This window comes from Rhea pennata, chromosome 1 (genome assembly GCF_028389875.1).
Source record: "Rhea pennata isolate bPtePen1 chromosome 1, bPtePen1.pri, whole genome shotgun sequence".
NCBI classification, from domain to species: domain Eukaryota; kingdom Metazoa; phylum Chordata; class Aves; order Rheiformes; family Rheidae; genus Rhea; species Rhea pennata.
Genome location: NC_084663.1, coordinates 35,492,549 through 35,505,106, shown reverse-complemented (window position 1 = coordinate 35,505,106; position 12,558 = coordinate 35,492,549). Strand labels below are relative to the sequence as shown.

General features: G+C 35.8%; 1 protein-coding gene across 2 annotated transcripts in view; it reads right to left on the bottom strand.

Annotated features, from left to right (window-relative positions):
• Positions 1 to 1,340: 1,340 nt before the first annotated feature.
• The window catches only part of SLC16A7 (solute carrier family 16 member 7), an 85,070-nt gene continuing 73,852 nt past the window's right edge, over positions 1,341 to 12,558 (bottom strand). For both annotated transcript variants that reach the window (XM_062583953.1, XM_062583964.1), the window contains exons 3-5: positions 9,114 to 9,257; positions 6,735 to 7,547; positions 1,341 to 4,135 (exon numbers count right to left, since the gene is read on the bottom strand). In XM_062583953.1, coding sequence (XP_062439937.1) covers positions 3,864 to 4,135; positions 6,735 to 7,547; positions 9,114 to 9,257 — 1,229 coding nt within the window. In that variant the 3' untranslated portion in view covers positions 1,341 to 3,863. The remainder of the gene's footprint in view (positions 4,136 to 6,734; positions 7,548 to 9,113; positions 9,258 to 12,558) is intronic.

The window sequence follows — 12,558 nt, the reverse complement described above, 5'->3', positions numbered from 1 at the left end:
CGGAAAAGGGCAATACAGACGAACTCTCCAGCTAACTACAGAGGTAAGTTATCACAAAATCTTAAAGAGATAAAAGTGACTGTACACAGATATATACTCTGAAACTATTTGAAATTTGGCCTTGACATTGAATAGGAAAAAAAAATACTGCTGTAGGTTAATTACCCTATCTGAAACTAGCTTTAAAATTTCAGTATTATTTTTTTGACTGATCAAGTAAGAGCAAGATGGTAATTAGGCTCAGTGATAATATGGCAGAGGAATGAAGAGGATGAAGGATAAATGACTAAAAATGAGATTAAGACCAATTAAGGATGTGCTGGCACCGGCTGGCAGAGAACCTATACTGCATAACAGACGCGTGTGGTATGTCTTGAAGCTTGAGAGTACATTCCCTGATTGCAGGGCACGGCCATCCCTTGGTCCTGCAGCCCCTGTGGTCCATGCTGAGGGCTGCCTGCGATAATTAAAAGAAACCAGGGGGATACAGAGAGATGGTGTATACGCAGGTCTTAGCCTGGAAACAGAAACGCGGTGATGAAAAGACTTGCAGCACAAGGTGCTGCTCTGTGCAAGTAAGAATGATCTACGGGGGGGTGTTATCTGCATTTAGCTAGTTTGTTGCTCAATATAGATTGAATTCAAGGCAATTTATCATTATTATTACTTTTAGAAATAAGAGCTACATATACAAAGCAATTGGCCCTTCAGGACCTGCTATTTGGAAGACACAGCTTTTTTAATCCCAAGCAGTTTTGCATAGATATGGTCCCAATCTTCCTCATTCAGCTCTGTATTTGAATTTCCTCAACATTCAGTAATATCAGGAGTGTTTTTTTCTTTGTTGCTACTTTTAAGAGGAAAAATAATGAAAGAGGTGTAAAGAAATGTTTCAGTTACTTCACACTTCATATTGCTTCAGGCACCTGCAACACCATTTTACCTTATCATGTAAATAAAAACTGCACTTTGGTTAGTGGTAGCAAACCAACTCTTTCATTACTATTATTTTTTTAAACATAATAGACTCAAGATGAAGTCTTCTGACTCTTCAGAAGATTATGTTCATATTAATTTTGATTTTTTCTAAGATAGTAACATATTTTTGGGTATTTGTGGCTAGTCATGTCTACAGCCCAAGGAACTGTTTTTTTTTTTTTTTTTTTTCCCCTCAGTTCTGTGCTATGTTGTATTGTATTCTGATTCTGTGATCCTGCACTGAACAGATAAATTGCCCGAAATAATTCCTGAGAACGTTTTTTTTAATCATCTTTTTTTTTCTGAGTCCCTTATTTACTCGACAGCGACATTTAATAGACAAAGTCAAAAGTTGATGCCAGTTGTCTTCTACCCTGTATTTTTAATCAAGCTGTTTTTTGCAAAGAGATAATAAGCACCTAAAATTTTGTCTCAGTCATTTTGGTTCAGCCTCTGTATTCATGTCTTTTCAAATAATCTGTGCCTTCCTACCGCTTGCTGTCAAAAGTAGAGTGATGTTCCTGATGACTACTCTTTAACTAAAGTTTTAGTTCATTTTCACACTCCAGTATTTATAACTGATATTCCTGGCTATATGAAAGTTTAGTGCTTGTGAAACTCCTCCCCTCTTTCTCTCTCTATGTAAGGCCTTCATGGAGTGTGGATTCTGGAAATAACTAGATTTTATAGGGGAAAAGAGGACTATGCCTTTACCTCATGGGGTGTTGGTGGGTCTACATCTTGGAAAGAAGTGCAGTGTATTTATTTCTTCTCTGAAGCAGAGGTCTGGAAGAGGAACTGTAGTTTTACCAGGACTACAAAGTCAATCATTCTCCCTTACACAATTTGCTGCTCAAACACAAGTTTTCTCCCAAAATTCTGAAATGCACATACTTTGTTGCCGATGCTCCTATAAAATTACAAGTTTTTTGAATGTTGTTTGGTGTTCCTGAAGATAATTAGGTGAAATGTAGATATTAATTTCTGAATCATGCTGATAATAGATTCATGATGTTCCTTCCCAAAATAGTCGTAAGGTAATGAAAAGTTTCAGTATTACTGCATAAGTTTGGAGTATATAAGGTGATAACCCAGCAAAACAGAGGCAAGCACTACCAAATTTTTACAAAAAACAAATAAAAATAATCATATTGAACAACACAATTAGCATAGGACTTTCTTAAAAGCACTCACACGTCTGCTATACTTTACAATTTCTATTTTTTTTCTTTTGATATTGGCACTTCATAATGTGTTTAACAAAGCTTTCTGTCCATACACTTACACTGTTTTGAGATTTAAAAAGGGGCTCAAATCAGATATTCATTTTCCTGAACTGAATGTGCATGTATCCTGCATTAACAGTGCATAAATGTTTTCTGAATCAGACCCTTAATTTTCACAATTTCAGAGGCATTTGCATGCATCTCTGCAATCCTCACCTACAAATAAAACAGAAATATTTTCTTTTAATACTTTCAGAAACTTTCACTTTGGCTTTCAAGTGCAATGATAGATATTTTTTAAAAAAGTTAAATTGTAGGCTTTTCTTTTGCCTAAAGGAAGAAAAACAGCAGTGTACATTTTAATTGATATTTAATGAGTGTCTGTGTAAAATTGTAGACACAAGACCAAATATTCTGCACAAAAATGATATGTCAATACAAGGCTCCCAGACTGGCACTGTTGATGTGCCTTGCAGCATTTTTTGCTCAAATTGGCAATACAAAAAAGGAAGTACATGAGAAAGGCAGGTGAGAACTGGTATGAAGTTACCCGTCTGCAAGGACCTGAAGTTAGGCCTTAAATCTCCTCTCCATAGACTGTCAAAGACCTAATCGATTTCTTGTCAATAAACCTACACATCTGATTTGAAGTAATTGCCAAGAAAATGATTCAGGCCTGTGCTAGAAAAATATATTTTGTTTTGCCATTAACAAAATGAATTCATATGTTAAAAGATCATGGAAACTTGGAATAATAAATCAAGGGTAAACATCCTGTTAACATCAGTGGCTTCTGAATCAAGTCCCTAGAGAAAGAAGGCTTCAGAAACCAATGCAGTTCCTTCAACCATATAGGAACACAGAACTGAACAAACCGATTCTACTCTTGTTAGCAGTGTAAATCTTGGTTTAAAACCCTTCAATGTACAGGCAGATTTTAGTTTAATTTCAATTAGTGAGGCCTGACCACAGTTGTGTTCAAACGAGTATGTTGAAGTATAATGTAGTCAGCTATCACTGGAGGAAACAAGTAACCTCTGGAATATATTTTAATTCAACTATTTAATGCATTGTAGATATAGAGCCCACCAATTGTTTGCCTTCTATCCATATTGTAAATTTTTATACAGACATAGTATGTATTTTTAATCTAGTGGGCATACAGAAAGGAAAAATGTTTCCAGTGCACTTCACTCAGTTATTCTGTTTCTTTAGCAACAAATCCTTGAGCTTATATTCTTTTTTAATATTAGTTCTAAATAAAGTGTGGGCAGATTATTTCAATAGATTTTACTAATACTCTAAAGATGAATTTAAAATGTCTTCCCAAATAAGACTCAGAGATGCTTTTCTATTAGAAGTTCTTCTGAAACAAAACTGTTTGCCATTGGAAGGCTTTTTGATCTGGCTTACCTGACCCTGATTGTCCAGAGTTTAGACGGGCTCATTTTCATGGAATCACTACCTCTGCAACTTCAATTTTGTAGCACTGAAATAAATAAACTGCAAATAGTAATTTAACTTGGAGTCTTGCCAGGGCAAAAATCTGTTCCATCCAATATTGTGACTGATCATTGTTACCATAAAACCTGGCCTGCGTCTTGAAAAAAATATTTCTAATGGAAGTCATAAATGTTGATTTCTGAGCTATACTGCAGATTAAATATTGGTTTCTCTTTCTAAAGGATCTTCTAGAGCTCTGTTGGCCCTGCTGGAAGCATCTTCATTCTCATTATTTGTTAATGGTTCGGCTTCTTTTGGGTCAGCGTTCTTCTGTGCTTTCTGCTTCTCATCTTCCAACTTCTTTTCTCTTGCCAAAAGCCTGTAGTTAATGGCATTGCCAATGAACAACCAGATACTGGCCACAATCACGATCACTCCACAGACGAAATACATATACTGATATTCACCAGTAACATCCACTAACCAGCCTGAAAGACAAAGGGTAAAAAAAGAGAGACTTGAGAATAGAATGTACATTACATTCCAGATCTTTCCCTAGGAGAAATATCTATATATTGCACATTTTCGAATTTGGAACAGAAAAGTATTTTCAACAAATTCTATTTGTCTAACATATATAGCGGACCTCTAACAAAACTTATATTAGTCAAACTAGCAATTGCCATTGGAAATACTGACACGTTACAGAATAAGTAAAGCCTAATGAAGGATGACAGACAGTTTTTAGTTCTTTCATTTTCATTCCTTCATTGTCTTTTTATTTTATTCACCTCCTAATTTTGTTTCCTATTGTTTTGGAGTGACTGACACTCACGGAGGCTGCACACAGACAATAGGATGAAGAGGTATGTGCCTTCTCTGGCTGCTGTCACTGTGCATCAGCTGCTTGCCTTTCATTTCTTACTTTCCTGTGACTGGTGAAAGAAATAGAAAGGCTTATCCCTTCAGCCATCACATGCAGCTGCTGAGTTTTGAACTCTGAAGCCTGTACCTAAAAATTACATGCACACTTCTGAGATTAATTTGGTTATGGCAAGGAAAGTTAAATATAACTATTCTTCCACTTTATGAGCTCTTCTTTATGAATTTTATCAGCTCCCAAATCAACATTTGTACATATACAAGTCCTTAGCTCTGACCTCAGCTACACTGTCATTGAAATCCACAGGATAACTACACACTTCAATTTAATGTGTATTCAGATGCTTTTGCTGAGTCGGAATCTTAATGTCAACATATTCACCCGATACATATTTACAAGCCATCAAATTATTTTAGTCTTTGCTTTATTTCACAAGCCCTGTATTAGGAAAAATTCAAATGATATTACTACAGCACTAAAAGTATGTAATTCACCTATTAATGTAAAAAGTAAAGTTTATTGGTTTTATACATGAGTAATCTGGTAAAATTGATTAAAAATGAAATTCTCCATTAACATTACTTCAGCATAACATTTAAAAGATACGAACTATTCAAAACTGTAATTTAGGTTTTTTTTGTATGTCCATCCTCTTTGGTGTCTCTAACAAGAAAAGTCAATTATTCATACAGTTATAGCACGAATATGCTTTTCAAAACTTCTGAAAAACTAATATATTGATAAATAAGTTATTGCATACTTTATTGCTCCATTAATATTAGATTTAATATCTTTAGAGTTAATATTAGCATCTATTTCAGAACCTTATTGAGAAAGCTAGATTCAGTTACCAGCCCGGCCCCCCACTAGGTGGCATAAGAAGAGCCTGTGCTAGAAAAATATATTTTTGTTTTGACATTACCAAAATGAATTCGTATGTTAAAAGATGGAAATAGGGAACATCTTGCGGACTAGTAAACATTTATTTGTAAAATATTATCATATTGAAATGAATAAAATTATTTTGATTTACTTAAAGTTTCATTCAAGAATGTGATTTTGACACAAATTCTGACCATAATTCTAAAAATACTTGGATATATGTGATTACTTTAATCCTCTTGACTTCTGTGGCTCTACTTGTTTGAATGTAGGGGAACAAGGGTCCGTTCACAGGACTGGTTATTTTCTCAGTATTTTAACCAAGAAAATGTGTCAATATTTTTATATTGTAGAGCTCACATTACACACAGAGATACACACACATGTGCTTAGCCTATACTTTTCAATACGATTTGAATACCTATTCTCTTTAGTTTCTTATGCCCTAAAAAACTTTTAAGTTTGTAAATCTTGCTAATAGCATTACTGAATACTTACTAAAAACTAACAGAAAATCCTTCAAGACCATTTTCATCATTTTTGGCTCTAGAAGCCCAGAATTATGGATACAGCCCAAGCCATTCACCTAGGCTCCCTTTAAGCTCTCCTTACACTCCGAGGAGAGAAATAGGCAACATCACTGTATTTCAGCCTATGAAGGATGATTTACTCTCTGAATTACCTTACATCTATCTAGTGGCTGGCTTAGACACATAGCATGAAACGTGTGGCCGGGCACAGGGCTCCACAGCACAGCGTTGAGCAGAGGCTGCTGAGGGCCTCCCTCCTTTCCGGCACCTCTCAATTGACTTCTTGTGGCTAGATATGCAAATCCTCAGCTTAGACAAACTCAAATTGAAATTCTTAATTTAAGCAGGTGCCTCTTCAGCTGCCATGAAGGTAGAAAAATTATAAGCCTTTCTGTGAGATCTTCATGAAAACTGACCTAATGGATTCAGCCTATTCAGGGAAGTAAGAACTGTGTCAGCAAAGAGCAAAGTGGAAGGCAGTACACGTAGATTAAGGCTGCAAAGTTAGCACTGAGTGCTACTAGGAAAATATACATTTATCACCTGGATTTATTGGCCAGGTGAGATATGCTGTAAATCTCTCTCTTACTCATGCACGCAATGTACACCTTCCGAGCTTCGTGTGGATCCGAAGCCGTAAAGTGATAAGATGGTGTAGAGCAGTGCTACGGTACACACAAAATCACAGAGAAAACATTAAATAATATTAAGAACAATTTTTAGATTAATTCTATACTAAATTGCAAATTTATGCTGTGATGTCTGAAAAAAGAAAATAAAGGAGATTCTTACCTCCTAAAGGAGGACCTATGAGAACTGGGCAACATTCCACTATAGTGACAAGTCCAACAGCACTGGAAAATCTGGCAGCACCAACAAGGTCCATCAACGTCTCAAAAAGAACACTGCTAACCATTCCAAATGCAAACCCAAAAAATACAGAATATATCACCAAGCCAGTGTAATTTGTTGCCAGAGGGCACAAGATATGGCAGACACCATTGTACAAGACAGCAAAACTAAAAAAGTACTGGATCTTTGGCCGGATAAATCTGGAGTTTGCTACAAGTCCCATTGAAGGCCTAGCAAACATGTCTACAAAGGCTAAGATAGAGAGCAAAAAAGCTGCAGAATATTCATCAATTCCCTTGTGCTTGGCATAAGGGGCCAAGAATACGATTGGAGCGAAGAAACCAATAAACATAATAACATTTCCTGACAAATAAATCAGAAAACCTCTGTGTTTGAAGAGGGACAAATCTAGGTATTTATTTATAGTTTTCCAAAAAGACTCCTTGTTGTTTTTGTGCAAGGCAGAATCTCCTGTGCCTTTCTCAACATCTTTTTTTACAGGCGGAACTGGTTTTGGTCCAACAGGTCTCATCAGCGACCCTGCCACACAGCAGTTCAAAAGAAGTCCTCCCAGAATGAGAAAGCTTCCTTTCCAACCAAATGCGTTAAAGAGGAATTGATTGAGAGGCGCCAACGTGCTTAGAAACACTGGACTTCCGGCCATGGCCAATCCGTTAGCAATGGGACGCTTCTTATAGAAATACTTGCCAATCATGGTCAAAGCAGGCTGCAAGTTGAATGCTAAACCCAGACCTAAACAACACATAGAACACAGCATTACTGCATATCATGCACTAAAAAACATACCACACGGTAGCCAAATTATTTTAAAATAATCAATATACATCCAGTGATTTTTAACGAAGAAGAAAAGCAACCAGCATTTGAGAATGAAATAAAGCTTCACTGCTTTCTGTGGGAGTTAATGACAAGACCATGTCACGGTGGCACTCTGTCATTTCCCTCTGCAGCGCTACAATAAAAGCCGAAACTCAGCGCTCTGTTTCAGCAGTGACAGAGACAGTGGAATGACAGGCGAATGATGATACCAAAGCCTTGACTACACCATTTTTGTTTTTACTAAGTTTAAATACAGTTCTTTCTTGGCTCACTTCACAGAAGTTATTAAATGTCACCTCAGCTACAAAGAATGTGGAGTGTATTTAAATGTAAAAATCTCCTCACTTTTTATTTCCAGCCCAATTTGAGATTGATCTTGTGTACAACAGTGGAGATTAAAATGGCTAATAATTTTGGAGCATTTCCAGCTTCACTTCTCCAGTTGTAGGAGTCACCACTCTAGATGGAAATGTTGTAGAAGAAGAGGATGAGTATGGGAGCAGAGCTGAAGGATGCTCCACACGTCAGCCAAGCGTACGATCTGCTCCTCTAGAACTCCTCTCTGTGAAAAGACATCTAGGCAATGCAGGATAAGCAGCTGTGTATCTGCATAGGAGAGATGTCGTCTTCTCCGATAGCCCCATTCCTCAGCCCTGACCTTATTTTAGGATGTAAAAAAATGGAGCTTTAAAGAACAGACCCTGAACATACAGAGACTCCTATATTCTCTTCCACAGAGTCGCAGCACAAAGATAAGCTTGTATATAAGAAAAAGTATTATCTCATTCGTTTATTACCTGCCATTATTTGACCTCTAATCTCATTTGCTTTCCTTTTTCTGAGGAGATGGTTTAAAAAAATTGTGAAGAGGCTATTTAATTTACCAGCATTATTATCACTTTAGTTCATTGCCTTAGGTAATTTCCAGGCCTTTGATGATATATGAATAATTTTAGTTTGGGATCGACTTAAATTTTTAACAGAAAGCTATTAAACTGAAAATTGCCATACTTTTCTATGAATTGCATGTATGCACAAACCTCCAGAAAGCTGCTACTAGGTTTTAGCATTTTTATTAGAATTCTTCTAGCCTCTGCCACCTTGTTTGAAGTGTAGCATGACTGAAGGCTAAAACAATGAATGTGAAATTCTACACAAATGACTGTAATAACTGCTGTCACGAGCCAATCATTTTTTATACCATAATTATAGTGCAGTGTGGAACAGTACATACATATAGCACTTACTGAATAAAATAATAAACTGTTCCTAAAATCTCCTAAGAAATAATTTAACATCATACCAGCTAATTTAAAGGATTAGATAGTTCAGGTAGTTGAAATGAACTGATCTTGCTACCCTCTTGTTTTGCATTTGTACAATGCTTTGCACAGTGGGTTCCTGGTCAGTAAAGCTCACTGATACAGCAGTAATAGAAATAATATAATATAAATAACACATTTTAAATAGGACTCTTACCTCCAACAACGCCAATACATAGATAAAGTTCCAGGACACTATTGCAGAAAGAGGAAGCAATCATTCCAAAGGAACACAATATACCTCCTGCTATCATCACGGGCCGGCTACCATATTTATTCACTAAAATGCTGCTTATGGGACCTGTTGGTAGAGAGAAAATGCATTAGCAGATATTCCATCATGTATGTATTTGTATTTAGGACTGGTTAAAATCCGTTACTATTCGGTCCTTGAAAAACCTTAGACGTTTCCATACTGATTTGTCTAACAAACGCACTCTGTGAGTTTGCAGGCACATGAACCTGGATGTGGATATATTGCTTCATTCATTGTGTGTGTGTGTATGTATGTATGTACATACATGTGCATATATGTGTTTGTATATACATACATACATATATACTTACATACACATTTAGTCACAGAGATGGATCAGTAGATTAAAGATATGAGACAAGCAAGAGGGATTGTTACAGTTCACAGAGAATCAATACTGAGACTAGTTAGTCTCAGTTTTGGAAGTGAGCTGAAGAACTTCTGCTATCAGGAAGACATCAAAACTCTAGTTAACAGAGTGGGAGGAATTTCCAGCCCGGCCAACTAACAACTAGTCTTAAAATCTATGCATAGACTTAAGAACATTCTCAAATCAGAGTACAAATCTCTGGCCTCTGAGGCTCATTTTCCCTTACTTGATCTAGAAAGGAGTGTTAATGGGCAGCAAGATGACTATAGGTTGTCTGAGAAAATCTAAGGTGGTTTAGCATTAAGACCTATAAACTTTGAAAATATTGCTACAATCTGATCTTCAGTTTCAACTGCAGTTCAGTTTACAGTGTAATTACATCCATACTAAATAAACAGCTAGTGTGCAATTTAGCATGACATGCATTATGTTTTTTAAACAATCGTGACTAGAATAGATGGTAGGTTGCATATCAAGATTAAGAGGTTGTCAAAGCTCTTTAAACTTGCACACCATCTGATTACACTATATTTGGCCCAAAACATTATGAGTAGTCTTACTTTATCAATAACTAAACTTATCCAATACAAATATAAAAAAAAACTCACAATAAACAGAATAAATTTCAAATTGAAGATAAAATAGACACCTAACATAAAATGAAATGTCAAGCACTGCATTTCATTGTACTGCAAATCATTTACTGTACTGATTATAGTTTAAGTCTCTCAAAATAAATCTCTAAAGGAAAAAAATGCCAGAATTTCTATGATGAAAAACCCCCAAATCCAACCAAATTTAGAAGTGTATTTTTCATAGATGTGGTGTTATTTAGGCCCTACTGTTTAAGTTACCTTAGAAGTACTAAGTTATTATTACAAATGTGTTGTAATCATTAAATTACATATCAACAGCAAGTCAAAAAGATCAATTTTTAGCCTACTTCTTTAGGGAAATAAGCTTACATGACGGTGTTGCCCTCTTTCTGTCCATCTTCCCTATAACTCTTGAATCCAGAGTTTTGTTCCAAATAAATTTGTTGGAAAAGCAAATATTTCAGTAATATTTAGATCTTACAGGTTGTGTCTTCACTAAACAGTTTGGGTGCCAAGCAGTGGAGGAAACCACTTGTTTTTTAAAAAAGGAAAACTCCCTGGCCACTGATCACAGACAAATATGCAAAGCTTTTTACTAGTAAAAGCACTGTATCTTCTTGTCCAGGGAGCTGTGCAGTCTAAGGCAGATGGGAGACTTGGAGGAAGACAAGGTAGCTAAAGTCCTGGGAAGATACAGGCTGCTCACACTGATATGAGTGTGGCTTAGGCTGCAAACATATAAACAGAGGAAACCAGGCTCTATTAGACCTGCTGCAGTTTAAGCATAACTATATATTGAAAATCAATAGAACTTCCACTTAAAAATCGATGGCATGGGATGGCCTACCAAATACACAACAGTACAGAGTTAGACTTTAAAACATACATGAAACACCAAAACGTTTAGTTGATGGCCTGTATTAGGAGATACCTAACACTTCTTTATTCTATCTGAGGGAAACCACTAAGTAGAACAGTGACAAAGTTTTGTTTTCCCCTCCTTTGAGGCCATAGGAGGAGGCAATGAAACACAAAAAACTGACAAGTTATGCTCAAAGCCCCGTCTGAATATATCGTCTCTCCTTCTCCAGTCTTAATAAACTTGTACTGAAACATAGTTTCACTATTTTAATGACTTTTTCAATATAAATAAGTTTGAACAATCAATAGTTTGGCTCATGTTTGAATTAGAAAGACATTTTTGAAATGCTTGAACTATACAAAATGTTTTCTTTGAATCCAAAAAAAGGTCCTCTGAATGCTTGGTCTGACTCAAAGCAAAAATTTTGTAAATTAAAGACAACTTGCTGAAAAAAAAGTTTTGATTGTTAACATTACTAAAAAAAAAATCCACAATAACAACATTTCACTTACAAAATGCTAGAATGGAGAAGATGGAAGTATTTGCAAGAGTGATCTGAACTCATGAAAGTTTGTTTAGTATTTGTTAATATTTTGACCAAAAAAATTCCTGGAGTAATAAATGTTGCCTTTCTGTAGCGATACTGAAAACATTTTTTTTAATTGATCCTTAGGAAAAAAAAAAAATCTAAGAAAGAGAAATCATAATAGCAGAAAATTTGGCTATATTATTTACAGTTTATTCACCAGCGGCAGCATCTTGAATGGTGCTCTTATGAGAAGACTTAAGTAATAATCAAGATACTGAAAGACTTGCTAGTAAACTGTTTCTTTTCTCATTAGGCAAATATAGTGTAGAAAAACCAGAAGGGTGGCTGTGAGACTGTGTAAAAAAGATGAGAGCAAATCCATATATTGCAGATAATCAAGTTTTGGAAAGAGAGGAAAACCATTCTAAAATACTATTGTGCAATATTCCTGTGATTTTATTTTAAATAAAATTATGGATCAAAAACAGCATTGTGCAGCACTGATAAATATTTCAAATGATAACCAAGCTCAGAGGTAAGTTCTGCTATGCACCCCCCCAAAAAAAAAATTCTAACTATAATGAAAATATCCTTATTCTTTAATACAGTTTCATCAAATCCTACTTCCTTCTCCTAGAAAGTAAAGAAGATAAGGCAGGAAAATCATCCTTTTTTTTTTTTTTTTTTTTTTTTTTTTTTTTTTTTTTTTGTATGTAGGTTTGTATTTTAGGGGTTTGGGGATGGCCATTTGAGGGCTAGTTGGCTGGTTGGTTGGTTTGTTTCCCAGAAATGGCAAGTTTCCTAGTATAATTCTTTCAGGGAGACTGTTTCACAAACAGTTCCTTCTTCGGAACTTCCTTCCTCTGCTCATCTTAGCTATGGCCAGGACCCTAAGTTACAGCTTTTCAGATCAAAACATGCCTCACCTACATGGCAACCAGTTATCTAGAGGTCAAATATGGATGAACTGATTGAGTGGATGAAGACTA